The 23,893-nt window shown below is 41.1% G+C and overlaps 1 protein-coding gene across 1 annotated transcript in view; it reads right to left on the bottom strand.

Annotated features, from left to right (window-relative positions):
- Positions 1 to 612: 612 nt before the first annotated feature.
- Positions 613 to 23,893, bottom strand: part of DIP2B (disco interacting protein 2 homolog B) — a 69,271-nt gene continuing 45,990 nt past the window's right edge. The window contains exons 11-38 of the mRNA XM_059832858.1: positions 22,697 to 22,820; positions 22,056 to 22,165; positions 21,229 to 21,331; positions 20,140 to 20,204; positions 19,771 to 19,864; positions 19,097 to 19,216; positions 18,181 to 18,295; positions 17,405 to 17,544; positions 17,049 to 17,185; positions 16,662 to 16,742; positions 16,051 to 16,178; positions 15,164 to 15,278; positions 13,978 to 14,179; positions 13,458 to 13,567; positions 13,237 to 13,317; positions 12,566 to 12,689; positions 11,415 to 11,536; positions 10,676 to 10,787; positions 10,107 to 10,216; positions 9,322 to 9,452; positions 8,570 to 8,738; positions 7,489 to 7,659; positions 6,896 to 6,957; positions 6,713 to 6,770; positions 6,033 to 6,107; positions 5,251 to 5,428; positions 4,939 to 5,062; positions 613 to 4,449 (exon numbers count right to left, since the gene is read on the bottom strand). Coding sequence (XP_059688841.1) covers positions 4,197 to 4,449; positions 4,939 to 5,062; positions 5,251 to 5,428; positions 6,033 to 6,107; positions 6,713 to 6,770; positions 6,896 to 6,957; positions 7,489 to 7,659; positions 8,570 to 8,738; positions 9,322 to 9,452; positions 10,107 to 10,216; positions 10,676 to 10,787; positions 11,415 to 11,536; positions 12,566 to 12,689; positions 13,237 to 13,317; positions 13,458 to 13,567; positions 13,978 to 14,179; positions 15,164 to 15,278; positions 16,051 to 16,178; positions 16,662 to 16,742; positions 17,049 to 17,185; positions 17,405 to 17,544; positions 18,181 to 18,295; positions 19,097 to 19,216; positions 19,771 to 19,864; positions 20,140 to 20,204; positions 21,229 to 21,331; positions 22,056 to 22,165; positions 22,697 to 22,820 — 3,414 coding nt within the window. The 3' untranslated portion in view covers positions 613 to 4,196. The remainder of the gene's footprint in view (positions 4,450 to 4,938; positions 5,063 to 5,250; positions 5,429 to 6,032; positions 6,108 to 6,712; positions 6,771 to 6,895; positions 6,958 to 7,488; positions 7,660 to 8,569; positions 8,739 to 9,321; positions 9,453 to 10,106; positions 10,217 to 10,675; positions 10,788 to 11,414; positions 11,537 to 12,565; positions 12,690 to 13,236; positions 13,318 to 13,457; positions 13,568 to 13,977; positions 14,180 to 15,163; positions 15,279 to 16,050; positions 16,179 to 16,661; positions 16,743 to 17,048; positions 17,186 to 17,404; positions 17,545 to 18,180; positions 18,296 to 19,096; positions 19,217 to 19,770; positions 19,865 to 20,139; positions 20,205 to 21,228; positions 21,332 to 22,055; positions 22,166 to 22,696; positions 22,821 to 23,893) is intronic.

Raw genomic sequence — 23,893 nt, 5'->3', positions numbered from 1 at the left:
ATCCAGTGTTAAATCTCACATGCCAGCACAGTTTCTATTTCAGCAGCTGAAATGAAGCCTTACACAGTCGCTTCAGCCCTCCAGAGGACAAAACCCCTCACATCTTATTGGGAATTGCCAAGGTCCAAGAGTCTAGACATCTCTCTGAATTCCAGTTCAAAATGAAACACACCAGTCCTGAATCCTAATCAGAAATTGAGTAAATAATATTTAACACTACACTAAAATCTTAAATAGGAGGTAGGTCATGCTTAAAACTGCATCTAGTTCATCCTCGGCGGGTGAGCTCAGTTACAACTCTGATTTCAAAAGCTGAAGGGCCTGCTGCTGCGGGTACGAGAGAACTCTGTCCAGCCCCGGCAGTGCAGGGAGCTCGGCTCTTCACAGTTTCAGGTCTCCTACATTTCTGTATACAAGTCACGTAACATATTTGCAAAAATACTTACAAGTTCTCCCTTTCACCAGGAAAAATTTGCTTCCTTAAAAAAAAAAAAAAAAATCCTTCAGAGAACCAGCAGATGAAGAATGAAGCAAGCGATCAGGCATCAATATTTATTAACACAAGACAAAGGAAACACAATCAATGCGTTAATGGAACACTGTCCAGCCAGATGTTAAATTTAAAAATGTGTATCTAATCTAATTTTAAATAAATAAAAACTTTATACATAATTACATAATGCTGTAGTCTGAATTTGACAATGGTAAGTAGGTTGACAGAAATTAAAGAAAAATTGCATTTAGGGCTAAAATTTATCTCGTTTTTACAACCTTATTTTTAGGACAGTTAGTATGACACATCTTAATTACATTTATTTAAATCAGAAATGCAGTGCAAATTTTAAACAAAACAGGACTTTAAATTTTGCTTAGGGAATATTCATAAACAGTAAGACATACAAAATGTTTTAGTTCAAAGTGTTAAGAATTCCTAGTTTTTAAGTTTCACTGCAGCTGTTAGCTTGGACCCTGATGAACAACAGCAGGAAATAATTTGCCTTCTGCAAGTGGATGAGCTGCAAAGCCAAACGAGCACAGCAAGTCTGCTGCTTGGGACCCGGGACTTGATTCAGCAGTTACGGAGACGCATCCAACTCTGAACCCGAACATTCGCGGCCCTGCCAGTTTTCCGAAGTGAAGCATCTCGGTTTGTTCTCATATGGAATGACACCAAGCAGCCGCTGTAAAGCCAACCGGTCACATCTTCTGACAGCCCTCCCATGCCAACCAAACAATCATTCATCAGTCTGGAAGAACAAACTGACCCCAACCTCAAAGAGGCTAGCAATGAAACATACTTAGCACTTAGTGCTGTACAGTTAGTTACCTCACAGGGATGTTGTAAGGATTAGATAATATCCTCATCTACAGATGAAGAAACTGAAGGAGTGAAATGACCCTTTGAAGGTCGTGTGGCAAGTCATCAGCAGAGCTGGAGTGAGGACTCGGGGTTTCCCGGTTCACAGCTCCACACCTCCTCCTCTCCAGTACACTGCCTTTCACTGTGCCGAACATGGACGAAAGCACTCAATAAAGTCAAAACTGGCCAGCTGCTATAGCACACAGAACGGAATGTTACCTCATTCTATGGGCAGGACTGTAAACTTCTCTAACACAGAGAAATGCAACATGCCAGAATAAAGATTAAGAGTACTCAGTAAACTTGCAAGATAAAACCCCAAACCATAAGAAGCTATCAATACCTAGCCAAATAAAAAACAAGGAAAAAAAATAAAAATAATCCAGTATGTAATTCCAAAATGCCATTTCAGAAAGTCAATCTGCCACATACTGGGAATCTGATCAAATGAATACACACATTTTTTATTTCTGGAAAAAATGTGAGTAAAAATAAAAGACAATCCTAGAATTGTACTTAAAATCCACTTCAATGGACAAGTAAAGTATTTGTTGAAACAGTTTATCTAAAGCTTTAATTTGAGTAAGAAAAAGGTCAAGACCATCAGAATTTTTTCTGAAATGGGCAACACTGAAATGAAGCAAGTCACTTTGCTGTGCAAGAAAACATAAAAAATAAAAAGTGAGGCATGACATGTAATAACAAGACTTTGCCAGCTGAGAAGGGAGAAGAACTTTTGTGCACTTTACACCCTAAATAAGTTGCAGTACCAATTGCATTAGTCACTTTCCTCACTTTGTGGCCAATTTGTTAAATATATTTAAAGACTTCAAGCACAGGTGTTTTAGAACACACATCTTGAGAACCCAGGCAGTATCCCTACTGCTAACAGAACAACCTTTCACACCCAGGCAGCAGCACAATACCATGAAAGTTGCATCTGCGGCGCCTTACTACTGCGGTGGATAGAGAAAAAGAAAGTGTTCAAAAACTTGCACCTGTAAACTGAGGCATTTGCAAAGAAATCTTACGTCTAGACTTGCCGTAACAACTTCCAGTTTCTAAATATATTCCCCCACCAAATATTTTTCAAAAGTATCATTCAGAGCTTCTTATCTGCATGTTAGTACTCTTGTCTTCAGTGAAGAACTAACAGAATGCATCAGGAGTTTTTCAAGGACAAAATTGCGGTTTGCTTACAGATACACTGGGTTCTGCTCTGATAACCGCCACAGGATCTTCAGAGTTCATACCATAAACCTTTTAAAAACTGCCTAAACCCAAGTTTATTTACACTCTGTACCACATTTGACTCAAAAAACCCTGTTGCAATATCTGGTATCAGCTCTCAGTGCTTCCAAAATAATTTTCTTAACACCCCTAGGAATTTAATTGTTCTTAACAGATTATTAAGTATTAGATGAAAGAAAGATAATTTTGAGTCAAAGCTTAAACACTGTCTCTCCCTCAGCCCGGTGTGCAGTTGCTTCCTAACAGCAAGAGCTTACACCCACGACTCTAAGGCTTCTGTTTCTTTACATTAACTAATATGAAAATTGACATGATATTTTGAAGGCTGGGATATTAATTTTCACAAAGTTATTTAACGATGTGTTTACTCAGATTGCTCTATCTCATTTTTGTGCCTCTTCCTGTAAAAAAAAAAATTACATTCAACTTAAAACTCAGAATTATCTAATTCTTTCTAGTGAATGCTTTGAGGAAAACTGGGTTGTTGCCTCCCAGTTTACATTAAAGCCTATTTACAATATTTCTTGCTCTACCTAGAGGGAACTGAACGGAATAATGACTGAATCGCACAAACAGTGAATTTAACTGTGTGTCAATCTAAACGATCCCCCCCCCCCCCCTTAAACATAAGGTGTCATAGAGGGTGGAGGCAGAGGCTGTCGCTCAGGTGCATCATTTCAGTTAAGCATTTTGGACTTGCACTGCGATTTCTACCAAATTCCGTGTTACTCTTTAAATTCAGCCTCTCTTAGAAAGATGTGCCTTAAAATCATAGGTTTCTACACGCTATGACACACTTCTGGCCAGCAATAAAAGACTACATACTGAAATAAGAAAACTTGTGAAAGGTGTGTGTATCTCACATTAGTTGTCTAACCAAATGTAATTATGCTAAGGACCACAAAAGTTACTTGTCCTTAAAAATTTCTACCTTCAGCTGTCATCATTATCCAAGTTAGTCTTCTAAGTGAATTATGTATAATAATATTTACATATTTAAAATATAGGCAAAATTCTTTTTAAATTCAAGAAATATCTATATGAATAAGTAACTCTTAGATTCCGTAAGTTATTGATTTGGTCATGGCACAATTTTAAATAAGTTGTGTGATCCCATGGAATGAACAGCTACAGTACAGATGCAAAGTACATTATATAGTAGGGAACTGCAGAACTCTGATGACCCTTTTCTTAATAGTTTATTATCTTAACTAAATAAACCCTCCCCTTATATAATCCTAAAACAGTATTAGATAAAAATACAAATATGTACAACAGATGAAAAAGTAACACTACGGTAAAGGCCTTAGGAATTTTGTAGCTCACACACTTGTCAACTTTGCATTTTCTATAAAGCTAATATTTCAGTAAACTGTTACAAATGTTTTCCATTGTCTACCACATTTCCTTTTGTCCGCTGGTAGTTAACGTGATCGTAATACCACAGGATGAGATGAAGGGAATATGGCAGCAATCTCAAACTTTATATCAAGTATTAGTAATTTTCACCAGCTTCATTTCTAGAGCCACCCTTTGTCATTCAGTGGTCCCGCGAAGTTTCTGAACATCACCTCCCCCCCGCATGTCACATGTTATAGGCTACGTATATGGGGTCTAACTGATCAGCTAGAAAACTGTCGCGGAGATGCATTCGTTGTTTCTCTCCTCTGGAATTGATAGGAATAACTCCAGGATCCACTACCACCACCACTCCCACAATTAGGTAATGTTCTTCCAGGACCACATTTGTAACTAGAGGAACTAAATCCAGGGCTTCCTGTTCACAGCCACACAGCTCCACAACCACCACGAGCAAGTTGGTCCATGTGAATACAGCACTACAAGTTAAAAAGAACAAACAGAAAACCCAGTTATTTTCACCAATGCAAAGATCCAAAGTTTACAATTCTTTATCCTTAGATGGAGTTTATCCCCTGCTTTGGGCTGCATTTCCAAGCAACCTAACTCCAAGAAGACCTAGTCCTGACGTGTCAAAGATCAGTTCAAACACATCTCAGTACTATCTAGTGTGACATACGAACTAAATGCTGCTGTCACTGACTCAAATATAAATGGCTCTTTACAGCACAAAGCAGGAAATCATCATTTCTATTCTGAATTAAGGCTCGTGAGAAAACATTGAGTCAGTCAGCCCAGTATTATTCTGATCTACAGATGGGAAATGAGGTGCATGACTTGATGGTGGTAACACAAAAAATATCTGAATTTGCCTTACGTATTTTCTTCTATTAAATCCTGCATCTTTGCATAAACATTGCTACATTTCTGCTAGGTTAGGATGAATCCATTTTTCACGTCTGTTTTACCATTCAGCAATGCTTCTGTGCGTTCGAGATACAGAAGTCTCAATATCAATTGGATGGTAACGCAGTCCCCTCAGTTCCAAAGTTTCATCTAGTGCTCCAACAACATACAGTGCATCATGGCGCTCTAGAGAGGAGATGGGAAACGAAGCATATTCATACCATGAAAACAGAAAACGGCAGACAATAAATGGAATTTAGATAAAACAAAGTGTCTCTTGCATCCTGACATGTGGATCAGGACTTATTCGCTGCATAGTATGAAAGAAAACTCTTCATCTGCATTTAAAAGATAAAAACTAATTTCTGCCATACCTCCGCTGGCAGCTGTGAGCTCTGTCCGACGAACGAAACCAAGGTATCCAGTCCGAGCCCAAAGCGTCTGAGCAGCATCGCCAAAGCTCAGACGAGTGTTGAAATGATCAGCTTGAAGGGTTTCATTGTCATAGATAGTATAGTAGCCACTGGCCGTGTGTGGACTATTGACCCAAATCTGTACAGGAAGTGGAAAAACAGTCAGATCCGCACACTACAAAACCAGAGCATCTGTTGAGCATCAAAATGAAGCAGTGATAAACTGTAACAAGAAGGTTCTCTTTTATCTAAGATTTTCAAGATCTAAAAATGTTTTGCGTTTAGCTCAAACCTCCAAATATCCTGTAGAATCTTAAAAATGCATCTTGCAGATCTAGTCTCCTAATAACTGTAAGCTGAGGATTAACCGAGTAAATAAATTGTGGTTTTTTATAACATGTGAAGTCCAAAAATGGATAACAATCTATCAACACAGATCAAAGATACTGATGTGTAATCAAGATAAAGAAAGCAAAATGTAAATTAGATTATTTGTAAGCCAGTTATGCAAGATTTAGAGTGGAATAAGCCTTCCTTTCTAGTAGGCTTTCTTTTTCTTTAAACTTGACGGTAAAACAACACACCCAAATTCTGAACACTCCAGCAAGAATTCAGCTTAAAAAGGCCTGCAAGTATTACCACTCACAAACTGTCACCCAGCAACTTACATAACTAAACAGAGAGAATATAGCTCAAGAAGCGGACAACAGCAGAAGCTCCTAAATAGCCAAATCTGCACTTACCTCCCCAAGATGAGAATCTCCCAGAGGCCCTTTTGTCTCAGGATTAACAATGACTACTTTGACTCCAGGTAAAATCTAAAGATCACAAGAAGGCATATGTAATCTGTATGTGAATTATCTTCACATATAACTAAAATACAAAGGCTGTTCATTTACCTCCAGAAAGACATGATTTCACCCACAAATTACAAACAGGTATAAAACATGCTAGGACATGTACGCTAACGGTATGAATGTATTTGATGACTCAGGAGCCACAGAGGTAAGGGATTCTAGGCCTGTAAATGTTGCTAGACCTTGATTTTGCAGAATACAATGTTAAAAACTACTGTGAAACATCTTTTTGTTAATGCTTTTAAAGGAGGGAATAAGAGCTACAGTAAATCTCAAATGCATGCTAATTTCAAGGATACAACAGCAGACACTTTTGATATGGTTCATTTACTGTATCATTTACCAATCCATCCTCCCAACCGTTTCAGCAAAGCACACTCCTAAATCACCAGATTATTATAAATCAAACTAACTTTCCAGAGAGCAGTGTAACCAACTATCACCTCTTCTCAAGCCATGCCACAAGACTACCTTTTCCTAGCCACACATCTACATTGTAAGGGGCATAAATCCAAATGGGTGTCATCAGCTGCTGTGCGCCACGCCAGGTAATAACATGAAATTACCTTCCCAGACTCTGAAAGTAGCAGGCTTTGCGGAGCTCCCCTTTCCACCAGACGTACTCTGAAGGTAAAGAAAACATTGTCAGGGAAAAAAAGACTTGAAATCTACTGAGAGGTGTGATAGCTCAGTAACATTACAACATGTTATATAGAGTTATTAAATAAGTGTAAGTAAACTTACTGTACCTGTCATGTCTCAAGGATTTCAGATCTACATACACCGTGGTGGGATCAGGCCCAGACGTTCCCTGAAGAGTTAACATGATTAAAAACAATTAATGTATCTACAGAAGTCAGTCACTTCTGCCTGAGCTCATCTACGTTTCCAGGGGTTTCTTACTGGCAGCAAAATTCACATTCACGTTTCCCCACCTTTGCAGTTGCACTAAGGGAAACACTTCAGTAAACAGGCTATTTCCTCTCTATGCCGACTGTAACACCCGGTTTGGGATGCATCTTTGGGGAAGGGGGAGCTGCTATGGAGACACAGCCCAAGCATTTGCAGCTATCTGCCCTGGGGCAACTAGAGTCCTTGTTTACATGGAAATAAACGGTTCTCTAATGTCATGTTTCAGTTGTTTTGAGCATCTGTGATATAATCTGGCAGTTGAAAACAAGAGAAGCTGCTTAAATCTTGTGCCAGCTGTTCTCTACAAAGCAGATGTTGGGCTACTCGAACAACACAGAAGTGTGTGCAGATTAGGAAGTTTGCCGATTCAGAATACAATGGAATCTGGAAATCTGATGCCAGTGACAAGCACCAGAAAGCGCTCGGTTACCTGTAAACAGATAGCAACATTGACTCTTGATCCGAAGGTGGTGCTTACAGCACGAGACGACAGGCCAATGTCTTTGAAGAGTTTGGAGAAGGAATGAGTGAGAGAAACTCGCGGCCGTTCCTCTGCAACTACCACACAAGTCCGGACACAGGACAGATTAATTCCTCGTGCCTGGAAAAGACACAAATGAGTGCAAAGGACTGTATACGTTAATTACCTCTGCCACACTGCACCAAGATCTGTTCCCTCACAAGAAGTGGTATTTGGTTTTTTATCCCTGGAATCCCAAAGAAATCACTCAAGAAATGAAGGACAAACCCTGTTGTTGTATTCAAGTTATTTCCTCTTTTCAGCTTCTATTTGTAATTATAAAACGTGTCTGGCCAGAGCCTAGATGTACTGCTACAACAAAATATGCATTAACAGTGCTTCTTCCTCCTGGGACCAGAATCCATTATTATTTCTAGACATGACCATGAATGCAGTGAACAGCACTAGCCAGCTGTTCGAACCTGTGCATTGTTCTGTTTAACTGGTGACACACAACGAAGCAGACACTTCCAGAACTCTGCCACCAACAGAACGAGACTGATCCTTAATCTCATAGATGGAGTACACTGTTTCAGTAAAGCCCATGCAAAAAGCCACCTCAAGCGTTTTATCTAGCTGTTTTTTTTTCCTTCCTCTCATCTCCAAAGAGAAAACACCTCTATTTAGCAAATCGCCTAACATGTGTGCTTTACATCATGTGCTGGTCTGAGCCTTCACTGCAGACTGTTACATAAGCGATTCTTCTGCATAGCATTCTGCTGCTGGCATCCTCCCTTTTGGGTTTGCCTAGCAGTCTCTTGACACTCGCCGGCAACGTGCTACCTACACCGTAATAAATACACCTTATTCAATTTCAATCATTTTAATTTCCTGGGGCTACAAACATTTTCTGTTGCTTTTGCTTTTTGAGCAAGCTGTGGACTGGGGACTTCTGCAACCGGAAAACTCTTGTATTTAACAATCGCATCGCTTTGCTTTACTACCAGTTTCCTTAATTTATGTAACATAACATTCAGAAAACATTTCTTACCTTTAACATTTCAACTTGGTTTCCAAGTCCCTTTGTGCACAGTTCCATGACTGAATAGGAACAGAAAGTGTCCCTTATTTTATACTGGCTGACAGTAGATAACCAGAGAAAAAGATTGGATTCCAGCTCCATAGGAGGAATTAAAATTGACTGGTGTCCAGAATACACGCTGTGAAGAACATTAAGGAAGAAAACGTTTTTGTGTAGCATGTAGTTACCTTTAAATTAATATTTACTGTATTTTCATGTCACATTCCTGCTAGACCAAAAGCAGGTTGTGGGACTCTGCATCTGAGGCAAACTGATAATAGCGCCAATGCCCACCTTCTGTAGCAACATTGTTTTAAAAATACAACTTACTGTACAAGAATAACAATTTATACACACACAAACGTGCACACACACTGTCAGAGTGAAGGAAGAGAACTGGCTCAACCACACAGTTTACAGAACGAGAACTCCCTTACTGCAACATATAATCAAGGAAGAAAGGCAAAAAACATTCTGGAGCCAGTAATATTTGGCAGCACAAATACACATAATCAAGATAGGATAACATCTTGCTAATCTGCAGGAAAAGGGAACATATTATTGGCAGTTCAAAGACAATTTCTCCCCTTACTGTAAATTAGTCATTTTGGTAATGTCAACATATCTGCCTGTAATTACACCAGATAAAGATGTGGACTGCCATTTCCCATTTATAACCAGCCAAGAGTTAATCTTTTCCTTTTTCCCCTCAAAAGTCATACCTGCAAAGGCACCAGAGCACAAAACCTAGTCCACAATAGGGGTCAAGACAAATTGCAATCTGCCGAGAGGAGTAGAGCTCACATTGAAGCTTGATTGCCCTGCAAAGGCCACTCACTGCTGCGTGGGACATCTGCAACACAAGAGACAGACAAACTGTGCTGAAATTCAAGGACATCAAAATAGCACTTCAAGACCGGCAGGTAAGAATAAAGACAGGTTTGCCTTGATAACACTTCTCCATAAACTATGTGTTTTCTTCCCTTATACTCCATAGCAGAGGCAGAGCACTGCAGAACCCTCTGAACCACAGTACACCAGAAACAGTGATACCAACAGCTATTGCTTAAAACCTTTAGGCATCTCAAACTCCAAACACAGCTGATCATTAATGACAGTCTAAGGCTTTCATTTTTTTGTTTCTTAACCTCTTCTCTGTCAACTGCATTCCTATTCTGCTCTTGGTGTGGGGAGAGCAGAAGCTCACAGCTATGCTACTCGCATCGCTCGCTGCTCTCCTAACAGGCAGCTCTCCAGTGGGAGGCAGCAGCAGAATTCCTGATGCCCACTGTAGAGACCTGTCTTCCTACGTTGCAGAACTAATTCTTCAGCACAAAGTCACACTGCATTGTCTGCAACGAATCCATAGCTTTATTGGAAGAAAAGCATGGTCTTTATTTAAGCTACAAGAGCCAGCTTTGGTGGAGGTCGAGGGGAGAGGTGGTTCAGAGTATCAGCCAAAGACAAGACACCAAAACCCCCATCTTCTAAAACTATTTTACTGTACCTTTACTCCTGTAAGCATGCCTGTTGTGGAAACACTAAAATCTAGATATGCTAACATTTCAGGCGTAGGTGGCTTATAGATCTGAGACAGCCGCTTCCTGGGCAAGTCATCTGTACAAAAAGGAAGAAACATGGTTAATTTTTGATTACTGAACTGGCATTTGAAAGCTTTCAAAAAGCCTGAGATGGACCATAAAGCTTTCTATTAATTCTCTTTCCAAAAGAGACAGACTACTATATGACAAGACTCTTGCCACAGTTCCATGTAGAAAATTATTTATTCTCAAGGAAAGGGAGAAGAGACCAACTCACTCTTGTCTTAAGGGAATGAACAGTTGTCTGTACCATGGTTTTTCAGTAAAATTATTTTCCATGCATAGCTCAATGAATGCAGAAGAGGTGTCAGTAAACAAGGTCAGACCCAGCTTACGTCTTGGATAGTTTTTTTAATATTAAAACAAATTCTTAAGAGCCATCCAGTTAGCATCCGAAATGGGGGACAGTCCCTTTGGAAGTCAATGGTAACCCCTACATAGAACTTCAAAGAGTCTTTTAGTCCATGGACCGCACCTGTGTCAATGATGGTTGGCCAGGTTTTCACATCTACAGCAGCAGCCGCCTCTCTGGATTTCAGTAGTCTCATTAAGGTCTGGGTTGTGAGAATACAGGCAGCTTTGCTGACCTAAAAACATAAACACTTACTAAAAAAAAAGACAGACAAAAGCATGTCCCATTGGCACTGTCATTGCAAGATTCGATGTTCAGAGAGTGTGTTTTACCATCTGTAGCCAGCTTTCCCTAACAAACTTGCATTAATTTCTTTGGCTTTTGCCACACTCTGCTCTCTGCTCTTCCTTCACTAAAACCCCAAACGCAGACTAAAATGCAAAGAACCACATCAGGACCTTTAGAGCAGGTGAGAACATTACACAGTCTACATCTAGTTTTCTCCCCCCCGGTTATAATGGGGAGGCATCCTTTCCTGGTTACTGGGCTTGGAAAGTAAGTAACAGGAGGATCTGCACTTGCCCAGCAGTAAGCAGTGTCAATGTGAGATTGTAAGTGCTAACATCACATCGGTATCTCTCAGAAACCATGTTTTACAGCAATTTGTCTTGCCACATAAGGAGACATGGTTCTCTCTTGCATTTTATGAATGAAAACACTGTCCTTCAGTTATAAGATGTGCTTCAATCACTGCTGTCATGTAAACATCATGGGAGTTTGGACAGCTGTGTTAACACTCAAGTCTGAGAGGCCGAAGCAAGAGTGCTTCAGCCATGCTCTCAGCTACAGCCCCGTTACTCACTTCCACGATCATTCGCACAGTGGGCAGAGTAGCAGTGAGGCTCTGAGCATGAGGTGGTCTCACGGTCACAGGGATGCAGCCAGCATACAAACAGCCATAGAACGCGGTGATTAGCTCAATGCCTGCAAGGACACGATAGGCTGTAGTGTAGGACACCGGTGGATGGGCACCCTGGCGACACCAGCCTTTCCCCGAGTACTTTTTCTCCAAGCATCGATTACAATTTCCATTAGAAGAAGGTACGCACACTAGTCACTTCCACAGCACAGAAGTGCAAACGCCGAGGGCAGCGCAACAAGGAAGCTAAGAAAGCTTAGGATAGGGGACTGGGAAAGTAGAGAAGACTGACCACACAGAAAACCCTATCCATCTTACAGGAAAAGAATTTTCCAAGTGTGAAATGACTCAGAAGTCAGTCAGGACAAAACAGAATTGTCTGGCAGGGCAAGAAGTACACACACCAGAGAGCACCTCTCACTAGCAGTGAGCATCTTACACACGCCAAGTGATTAAGCTGTGTGCTACCAGCCACAGCAGGCAGACTGCCCTTCCCACTGTTCCCAGCCTGCTGCTCTAGAAAAGGCACCCAACAGCCTTGGATGAAGTGCCCATTTCCTGCACAGCTGAAGGCGATGGCACCAGTCTCTACCAGAAGCCACCCTGCCATCTCTCATAGCAAACTACGTGCTTTCCCTGGATGAAAAGCTGCCAACTGGCAACGTGACTTCAGACAAACAAGATCTGAAGAGACGAGGAGCCTCTGGTAGGGTGACTAGCGCAATTCTCCAGCACATGCAGAGCGGTCACAAGTTTCTAATAACTTTACACGTATCGTACCAGAGGATCTTTGATAACCACAGAAGTCTCTGAAGTTTTTATTCTACACATCATGACACAGCAAGATCTAGCCAGGAGTGAGAAGGTACAAATTGGCTTTTCCAAAACTCTAGGGAATCAAAGTTCAAGTCCTGGTACTGCAAGACAGTAGGACAGCCATCTCTGGAGTCATAACTAGATCAGTGAGTTATGCAGTCCCTAAGGTATCACTGTTTCAATGGTCTCCCCTATACTTCCAGATCTCAATGAGATTTCAAAGAAAGACCATGCTGCATTTCCACAGTGGGATGCACTCGTTATTAAAACTTGCTTACCAGGAGGATAAAGAAGCACCACATTGTCTCCTGCATTGAGATGTCCTTTGTCACACAGAACTGATGCAATTCTCTCAGCTTTTTTGTGCAACTGAAGGCAGGTGGCTGTGCACACAGTGGTTCCCTTGAAAGGAGACAAAAATACTCTAAACAAGGCCTGGCACAACACACATGTCAGTAAAATGCCTGCTGCAAAAAAAACCCAAACCAAACTTGCTTGCTAGCATCAGTCTATATCTACTAGTTATCTATACCTATAGGCTGCTGGCATTCAGTGAGCCATTTATCCACTACGATATCAAAAAGATATAGATGGAGTTAGATCTGCTCTAGAAAATTCTACCTTCCAGGGAGTCAGTTCAGGTCTTCTTGCACCAGAACCTTGCCAGAATATACTCAACAGGGATACAGCATTAAATGATACAGGAACCAGTGGGACCTACAAACACGCTCAATTTTAAAATGAAGCACTGAACCATGACAGTCATGTAGATGAAGCGATCTATAGGTTCAAAGGTTCAAATTTTAAGTTACAAATCTAAGGGCAAAATCTGATACAGAGACTAAATAGAGGACACTGGAGTGGGCAAATGATTTTAAACACAGTCTCAAACTTGCACTGAATAACATGCTGTGGACCTTAAAAAAAAACAACTCAGCACTGACTGTACCTTGGCATTTAATAAAAGGAAGAGTGGGTGGTCAGGAGTTGCTTGAGCTCTCCACTGTAATACCTCTGTCAGGAACTGGTGCTGAAACAAAGAGGCAGTAATTAAATACTAGTGCTTCTACTTCAGAGGCAGTACTTAAGTCCACTTCACATTGCTGCTTTGCATTCAGCTGTAGGGTAAATTCTTTTCCCATTCTCTAGCTGTAACAAACACTGATTTACCTTTTTAACTAAATCATTGTCTTCTATTTGACCAAGATCTCTTCCAGAGGCTTGAGCAATACGCTTCCCAGCAACCAGGTTCCCCACCATCACAGAGGCAGGGCCAACGCCTGTTGATAAAGAACAGCCACATGAAATCTGGACTTTTAATGAAAATGGGAAAGAGCTGGCCTAGAACTGCAATCTGCAGGACAGGTACAAAGGTTCTCTGCAGGATCCCACTGCTCCTGGGCACGGGTGCAAGAAGAGAGGTAATGAAACCTCACTGATAGAGTTCAGAGGGCATTGCTAGTCTCCTATTCATCAGCAGAGAGAATCCCAGTGAGTTCAAAGGTAGGAATCAAAATTCCTGACTGACACATGCAAAGAGAGGCCTCAAACACGCCCCAGCCACAGGCCACAAGACAAGCTCTGGTCCCTGGCAAGTAGGACACTCAGTGTCAGAGGCATCACACAGCTTCCTAGGTCTGAGATTGTGAACTTCAGCTTACTAACATTAAACAAAAGGGGCTCGTGTTACCTGGTTGTTTCTGCCTGGGTTTTGGCAAGTTCGTCACACACGTGTGTGGGCACATGAGGATGTTGCACGGATGCAGAGAGCCCTCCAGAAAGTGCTGTTTAGTTTGAGAGATATGGATGCCTCCCAATGGAGTTTTTGGCAATGTATTGGCTGGCACAAGAGCAAGGCAATATACACCCACTTGGTGAATGCTGTCAATTGCCTAGAGAAAGGAAAGATGGTCACTTGAATTCTTGGTTCTACTGGAGACAGTCTACTGTTACTGGCCGCACTGACATACTGCAAGACAAATCTCTGCATTTTTAAGGTACTGGAAAGCAAGTCAGTCACTATCATTCCATTTCACCTCTGTAACATCAGCAAGCCCTATGGTAAGAGTTAAGTTTTTGTTAGCAACCCTGCCTTTATAGTTCATTTCATATACAAGAAATCCATTTTTAAATCTTTCATGACCAAAATCCCAAAATATACACAGTTGCTAGATGAATCATATGATTTTGATCTTAGGATTTTATCCATCTGTCTCCTCTGAACCATCACACTCTGTTCCTTTTCGTCCGCCTCAGCATTCAGGCATCTAATACATTATTCAGACCACCAGGTATTTCCCTGATTTCCCCCCCCCCATTTGCATACTTAACAACCTGAAACATCATGCCCAAGAATGACATACATGCAAGGCAGGCAGCTCTCAAAGTAAGTATTTGCTACTCATTCTACTTTCTTATGACTACACTCATTCAGCTGTTTTAACCTTTCTCTGCTTACTGTCTCCCTGCCGAAAATGAATCTCCAAAGATAAGGGTGGCTTTAAAGCATGATTTTGAGCACCAGCATGATCCAAGACTAAAAGCAGAACTCCTAAGCTTGAGCACTAGATCCGCTTTGCAGTGCTGAGAGGCAACTGTGTTTCTCTACACAGTCATCTTGCTAGCATAATGCTGACCACTTTGTCAGAGCCTACACTATTCTGTGTTGCAGCCGCTTTCCCAGGACCTTCAGGATATAACAGAACAGCTTGTACACAGCAGATGTACCCAGCTTGTGACCCTGTAAAAACACCTTGTGCCAAGAGAGATCATGAGCCTGTCCTCTTTCCATCTGGGGCATGCTGATGGCCTCTGATCTGCCCACACACCGAAAAACTGCACAAACTCACCTTGTCCACCTATGTAAGTGGGCTTACCTGCAGCACTCGACTCATCCACTGAAAACTGTCCTCTTCAGATGCATCTGGCCTCTGCTCTGCAACCACCACAATCCTCTCATCATAGAATACAGATACTGAGAACACAGCAATCCTAAGGAAAAGGGGAGACCCGTATTGGCACAAATTCCAGTTTTACTGCTTGGGAATAGGAAGCCAAGGAAACAGACTAAAGACAGAACTCGTAAAAAAACCCCCATGGGGCAAAGACAGAGGAAAACATTAGACAATTAAAATTGAGTCAAAAAGGAAAGGCTTTGCAAAGTATGTAAGGGATTAATTCCACTTTCTGATGAAATTTCTACATAGCACAGTCCCCTATCCTTTCAACCTATCACATTTCTGTTCCAACCTGTGGCAAATCACCAATGCAATAAAAGCTTTAAAAGCATCTACATGACGTAGGGGACTGAAAATCTCCTGTTAAGTCTTAGACACATGAGCTCCAACCCTGCCTGAGGATCTAGAAAATTATATCCACAACTGCTAAATAAAATTAAGTATCTTTGAACATTAATGAAACTCTTCCTTGCTGCACAGCATGAGCCAGCAGCTAACTACTACAGAGACTTAAAAGTAAATTCTACAGAGAATTAAATTCTCCATGTGGCTGACTTGTCTGTGTACTTTAGGGGAAGGAATCAAGTAACAAGATTTGATGAAAAGCCAGACAGGATAGTGGGGAAAACAGACCTGTGTTGGGCAGGATCAGGCCAATTACCGTCTAAACCAAAAACATATTTACTTTAACCGAGCTACCCAAACAAACCAGTCACTGAAGAGAAATTGAAGATCATACTCAAGATCCTGTTTCACTATATGACATGCAGAAGCTTAAAGGGAGGCACAAGGTTTATTTTGCTAACCTTCCTCTGTAAACTGTTTTTATTGACTCAACTGCCAATCCAGTTGCTACAATGTCATCGGCATTATGTCTACGACCACTAACTGTCAGCAATCCATCCATTTTTCCAACCACAAACACCAAACTGCCCTGAAAGATAAAAAGGTATCAGTGAGTAACTTACATAAAGCAGATATTCAAACGTCTTCGACGACTTGCATATTTCATAACTATGGCTAGATGAATGAAATTTGTATAAAGCACATTTTCTTTCTCTTTAAATTACATCATTTATGACTAAACCAGGAGAAGCATTCTAGCCACCCAGTGAGACAAGACACTCCAGCACGCATAGCAGAACTACCATACCAAAAGCTTCTTACACTTGGTTTTAGAAGAATTAGCAATCTAAAAATGTAACAAGCAACACAGTAAGGCACCGTAATGACAGCATGCTGGAAAAGTAAGGGTTCCTACTGGCTCAGGAAAATCCATTAACTCTCAACTGTCTTGTCCACAGCAAGCTATACTTACACATATCTCTGCACCCAAATACTTTTCTTTCAAACATTGAAGGCTATTAGCACAAACAAAAGAATACAGCAGTGTTAGCTCAAAAACTGTATTACGTACAGGTCCAACAAACCCCAGCAAGCCGGAACGAACAAATGGCACATCACCCACTGGAGAGCCAGCCGAGTTCACAGGAATAACCTGCAACAGAAGGGAGGACATTGGAGACAAACTGGATTTGCCTGAGGATAGAAAAACATGCCCCACATCAAGAACTGCACTATACGCGAGTGAAGTGAGGGAATCCTTGGTACAGGCGTTGTTTTAGCACTGTGGGAGACCTTTATGAAAAGGGAACACTGAATATATCTAACTGTACTAAGCTTTTCAGTGTATTTTAAAAAAAACCCCAACATTAACACTTAAGTTACAAAACCAAGACATTATACAAGGCTATCAGTTCTACACAGGAAATGGGGAAAGAACGATCCATTCTACTATACATACCTCAAATGTATTCTTTGTCACCCCCGTCAGCCCATAATACATCATTCCTCCTGCTCTGGAGCTAACACAGATTTCCCCAATCTCATCTGTCTTACAGAGCTGAGGTGGTCCATCAGGTTTCACTATACACATCATTCCTAGGACAAATTACACATTGTTAAAATAGTCCCCAAGATTTGCCTTGTATAAGAACTGACACATTTAACCGCGACAGATAGGACAACACAGTATGGGGACTGCCTAACCTCCCCCAATGCTGAGGCTGAATATGGGAGAGAACATTGACCGGTTCTTTTTCTAAAACACTCCAGACCATTTGCAAAAAGGTCTTACAGGAGACTCCTGCACGTTTTTACCTCCTGGCATCACATGGCCAACATCCTGGACAGTGAGAGCAGAATTTTTATCTTCAGTGTTGACACGAATCACACCAAAACTCAGCCCGTTCATGGACAGGATGGCTCTTCCAGGCAAAGGTGCCCCAGGGACCCCAGGCCTTTGAAGGACATAAAATCAATACACTAAATCAGGCATACAGGCTGTTACTAGACTCGGATGAAGATATTGCAGCAACAGAAATATGCATATTTCAGTGTTTCTTCTTCGCATAACGAATTTAAAACTGTGAGATGGCAATAGAGATTGCCTCCCAGAAGAGCCACATTGATCAATAAGTAAGAAACCGTATTCTTGGGCAAGTGCAACTCTTCTTCCAGCTCTTTAGCTTACCCCATGTTAAACACCAGCTCACAGGCCAGATGATTACAAGGCTATTAATTACAGAAGGCAGCAATGGACAGAAACAGGCTATGAAAATGACTGTCCAAAGTGATATCAAATCTAGTCTCAGATTCACGAATACCACACTAGCTGTGTAAATCAAGAGTAGGAAAAAGCAGTGCGGAGTTCTTACAGGCACTGTTGAGCTGTCACACTTCTTAGAGGAGAAAAAGCATTCGTATCTTAGGAGAAATATTTAACAACTTAGCTACTTGAATACCTGAGCACACACAATAAACATCAGTGGAGCTTATTACGTGCTTAAGTCAACTATGACCAACTGATGTGTGAACAAACCTCAGCCTGGATCACTTAATTTAGCAAACAGACTGCAATGCTGTATGCCCATTACCTCCGTATTGCAATAGTCATCGCTTCTGGAGATGTGGCACATGGACAAATTGCCTCTGGCTTAAGCCCATGGCTCTGAAACAAGCTCAGGAAGGCATCACATGAGGAAACAGACCCTGGAAAGAAAGAAAACGTGCCACTCTGACTTTACATAATTTTACATTAAAAACTGTCTGTAATAGCCTAGAAATAAGTGCAGCATATTTGCAGAGTGTATATACCGTATCACTTCTAAAAACTGCAGGTAGCACCTTCCAAGATACCAGCCACAAAGGAGCTTAAGTGCCTACTGAATGTGACTTGGGAACAGGCGTATTCTCTTGAACAGCTCTGCTTTTCTCCCCCAATTTGCTTCAGTGTTGTTACATGCTCAGAGTACAACAACAGGCTTAAAATACTTTCCAAACCTCCAACAATTACTGTGCATATGTCGGGTCTGTTTCCATGCAGCATGCATAATCAAAACAGGTCTAACGGTATTCCAAGCATCCCTTCCAGTTGGTGCCACCTAGACAAACATTCTTTAAGCCTTTTCACCAACAGCATTCCTTTCAGATTTTTTCTGGGGATCTTTTTCCCCTTCAGAGTTCTTCTTAAAAGCCTTTACCTTGTCCCCTGTGAGCAACTTAAAACCAATCTCACTGCGTCTGTCAGAATTCTGTTTTACACACAAGAGCTCCCCAGTCAACTCTCCTGTCTCTTACTTCGCAGTATCTTTCACAGCATACTCGAAGGATGAAAGCACAGCAAACCCCTGGCCCTGGTGCTCAAGTTCCACAATCCACAGCTCTGTGTTACTAGACAGCTGCCCTAACTGAAATCTTCTCGGAAGTACTACAAAAGGAGTTAAGCTTGAGCCTGTGAGACAACTAGCTGAGAAACCTCTCTCCTGAAAACAGCAGGATGTGCATACTCACAAGGATTTGCACCATCAGTTACAACCAGCATGCGTAGAGAACTCAAACTGACGTCTCTTTGGTCTCGATGGGCCATCATGGCCCAGTGCAAGTCTCGACACTTCACTAAAGCAACCTTTGCTGCAAACCAACAAAAAACAACATATAAGAACAAATAAAAGCTTTCCATGAGTCATTATCACATGAATACACACTCCAACATCCCACATGAGAATATCCTCACTAAAGAAAGCAAGCCTTAATTAATAGAGCCTGCAGTAACAGCAAACCCCAATATACAATAGCATCTGCTGTGGCACACAGACCATTTGCCCACCACCTGAGCCGGGGTCTGTCACTACTGCAGCCCCTCCTCCAAAATGCATAAATCATTATCACCAACTGAACATCCTCGGTGAGGACTGGGGATCAATGGGGCTTGTTGTGCTCAACTATTTTCTTGGTTTCATAAAAGGCATTGGCTTCAAACACATAGGTCATGGGGTCCCCATCAAGTTCGCTGACATTCACGTGGCATTAGGACTTCGCACATATTTAGAAATAAATTAGAGTTTTGGCCCTTATGATTTGTCATGGAAGAGCAAGACAGGCTCTAAAGCATTTGAGATTTTAACGCCCCTTGCTCACTTATCCCGAGAACTGCAAGCTAAAGTTGTAGAACATAACACAGTTACCTTTGTGGGCATGAACTCTCTGCACCCATGAGAGTGGACAGGTTTTCATCACAGAATAGGGCACACTGATAGTATGCAGTTTGTTCATTACATTCTGAAAAGTAGAAAAAGATTTTTAGAAAAGGGCTCACAAAACCTATCACCAAGCAGGAAGAGGAGTCACCCTCACTCCCCCTTGACCCCTACCCCACCACGAATTCATGTAAGTTTATTGAGAACACTTCTACACTTCCCTCCAGAGAACTGCAGATCTAGCAGGGAGAGAAATGGTTGACTTAATAGGTAATGGTCCTCAACCATCTCCTCAAATGTTGCAATTATAAAAAGAGTTATGAAATGCTTCAGAAAGTCCTTACAGGCTCAACTCACCGTTAGAATGCCATGCCACAACCCTGCATCCTTCTTAAAATCCAAAACATTCACTATCGTTTCACCTGGGAAAAGAAAGTTGCAGTTTTGAAGTGAAATGTGCCAGGACAGCTGTGACCATTATTTATGCTAGAATCTGCATACGTCTGAATCTGTCATCTGAATCTGTCAGATCTGCTCCAAGAGGTACACATGTAGCAAGCAAGTGCAGAGCCTTGTTTGTCTGATTATACATTTTACTAGTCAGAGCTCCTTGTTAAACAAAGTAACACAACTGAACATGAATTTAAGAGAAGGAACACATCCCAGAAAGTTGCAAGAAAATTACATTCCAGCCTGTAATGTACATCAGTAGAACAGAAAGGGTCTTAACCTCATTATGCATGAGCAGTAACGGGGAAAGACAGTGGAGAACATCATTCAAGCAGTGACTCACAGAAGGAATGGAAATTAAAGTGATGGCTTCCAAAAGACAAACTCTGCATTTTAAAGTACTATGACACACAGCTCTAAAAATAAAGTTTCACTCATGGATATATAAATTAGCTTGATTTACAAGGTAGACCAGACTAAAACCATATCCTATAGCAGAACTCTTGATGGTCCCACCAGCAATTTCCAATCTCCGTTTCCAGGTTAGCCAAAAAGCCTCATGCGACTAGTACAGAACCTCCATGAGGTGCTTTGATACCTACACACACCATCAAGAACTAAAATTTGGAAAGACATTTTAATGGGTGATCAGTACGGCCGAAGAGGACTCAAGCTCGTTGAAAAATTCTCCATTTTTTATTCATTTGCTCCCCTTCTGATTCATCATAACAGACTTGCTAACTTTCTAGACATGATGCAAATCCCACTTTTTATTCCTCTTCACTATGGCAGTGAAAATGATGTAGTTTTGGATGGAAAAAGATTACAGATAGTCTTTCCTTTTGGGGGGAGATTTAATCTGCACTTTTTTCTTTTTCTTTCCTTCTTTTTTTTAGTAGAGACTATTGTGTACAGCTGTTAAAAATATGAGAGGTAACCACTGAAAATGATGTTGCTGAACCTTCATTCCTTTGATGTTTCTGTGACATCACCTACCTTCAGAATAGTTGCAGGCCTGAGACAAGGCTTGACAGTGAGACAGCATGGCAGTCCGAGACACTGTAACGCCCATAACACTGCCCTCTTTGCTCGTCTTGTACTACAGAAGACAAAAAATAGAGAGGGTGTGACTCTGGATCCCACATATGAAGGAAATTAAGTCACAGAATCCATATTAAATAAAGTTTTGTTCCTTTAAAGCTGCTGAGACATACTAAAAAAGCACCTGCTTGTAGAAAGGTATCAGCAAGGTTCACTACCAAGAAGATAGTTATACAGGTAGCACACATCTCCAGATAACTCCAGAGAGATGCGAGATAAAGATGGCAAGTGAATGGGTTTGCGTTTATTTCACTATTACTACTTCTCACAACATCTCCTACTCCCACAAGCAAACTTGTAATTTTAGAACAGCCAAATTACTGTTACTACTTAAACCACTGCAATTCCTAGAAGTTGCCTTACTGAGGCGTACAAATGAAAATAAGCTTTACTAGGAAGAACAGAAAATTCAAAATGCTGTTGGCTTAAGTAGTTTCAGAAATCTGTGTTATCGAGTACCCTATCTCAGAGAGCTCAGCTATCTCAATTACCAGCCTTCTGGAACAAGAACAGTGTTCTCCAATTCATTTTGGAGCTCAAGGCCACAAAGGCATTCAAAACTAAAATAAGCTTCACAGCAGGTTGTACACAGTGAAAGACTTGTTTCAGTGGCTAGGAACTGGGAAGTTCAAGGTAGTGAGGTGGAGGTATGATCTCTCTGGTGATTAGAACATTAAATTCAGCTCACTGAAACTACTTTCTATTCCCCATTCACCACTTACCTCAATATATGCTGGCTCAGTTCCTGCAGCTGAGATGTTGGGCTGCCAGTCCTTAGGAGATTTGGAGAGGTATTTTGAATCTGTCACAACCCATTTGAGTCTGGGCCAACCTAGAGCCAAAAATTAAAGTGGAATATTAATATCAGTTTATTTATTGAGGGATTTATATTCTGCAAGAATACACTAAAACCCCATCATTTGTCCAAGTTCAGTTACACAAGCAAAATACCAAGCCCAGCCAAGCTACTAGCCAGAAGGTTCATCTCGTTTCTCATCAGGGAGTTCAGTGGGCAACATGGCACTTCCTCTACTCTGGAAAGATCCCTGCAGTATTTCTAAATATAGCTTGTTGTGTCATTAATAAAACTGCTTTTGAACCTGCCAAATGCCACTGAAGGGATCTGAGGACAACCCTGGCTTGTAAGGCGGGTTCATCGTGACTTCCAGAACAACAAAGCAATTCTGTCAGATACAGGGATCAATCTACACCATATGCATAAAACCTGCAACAGTTAAGTGATGCTATGAGAAAAGTTGCTCACTTTGTCCCCCAAAAATGCATTCAGACTTCTGACAACTATTTTCAGACAGTTCAGCTACAGCAAAAGTACAATCAAAAACAAGTATGCAACCAATCTAACCTTTAAACTGCACAATTTCTCCATTTTGGGTTTTTGGAAGCCCTTTCAGACAAACTTCAGTGGTGAGGGCCAAAGCAATACCGCAGCTTCCCAGCAGAAAACCAATCTGCTGACCACCAGCGTCCTGAGGGAAGAGTGGGGAAAAAAGTCATTCCTGTTTAAAGATGACATAAGTCAACTTTCCCCTTACCAAAATCCAAGGTTTGGTAATGCTCTGGTAACTGGATGGTAACATTATGGATCACAGGGGAGGAAAAAGAAGAAACAACCCACACCCACAAACACTCTTTCCTTTAGTTTGTCCTTCTCTGCCTACATTCAATGTCTGGCAATGGTTTGAAACTCAAATGACAACTGCTGTCTGGCAGGGATGAATACAACCTCTTCTAAGCTTATATAATGACACATTTTGGAAGATTATATATATCTAGCACAAAGGCCTGCTGGGTGAAAATGGAGACATACCTACCAGCCAATAAAAGTCCATAGGAAAATGATAAGCCATCACAAAAATGCAGAAGGGCTACTTAATCTTCTGCATGCCAAGTCTGCTCTTTTCAATTAATTTCATTCAAAAATGAAATGATTATGTAACTGGGGACAGATTGCAGAGAAACTTGGTGATTCTCAAAGGGAACTCTCTATACATAAAACAAATATTACATTGGCAAGACTAAAATGCATTGGATGTAAAATCCACACAAAACAAGTGCTCATGCCCGGCATTGAGCATACACCATTTATTTTCATTAATGGAAGCCCAGATGCTTCAAAGAGGAAACATGTATAATTACACTGAAATAACAAGGCGTCTCTTTCCCCAGGAACTAATTTCTATTGCACAATGACAAAAACACTGAAATGAGGTAGCTCACTAAGAAATCTGATTGGGCAAATACTGGGAGAAGTTTTAATTCTTTATTTGGCTGCTATAGCAGTTGTCACGTTGCAGACAAATGAAAGTAAAGCTCTGTGACTCCACAGTATTACCAGACTAGCTTACCATTTCATTACCACCTCTCTTGCCATATGTTTGCCATTATCCTTTTGTTTCCTCTTATGAAATTCTATAGTTTTAGACAGTTCTTGACATGGCAATAATATGGCAATATCGCAAAAATTCTGGTAAGGGCAAAGAAAACCCTTAATTGACCAAGTAATTTACAAGAAGTGCCTCGAAGTCTTCAGAAATACTTA

The sequence above is a fragment of the Gavia stellata genome, chromosome 36 (genome assembly GCF_030936135.1).
Source record: "Gavia stellata isolate bGavSte3 chromosome 36, bGavSte3.hap2, whole genome shotgun sequence".
NCBI classification, from domain to species: Eukaryota; Metazoa; Chordata; class Aves; order Gaviiformes; family Gaviidae; genus Gavia; species Gavia stellata.
The sequence above is the reverse complement of the archived record's forward strand: the minus strand, read 5'-3'. Positions and strand labels throughout refer to the sequence as shown.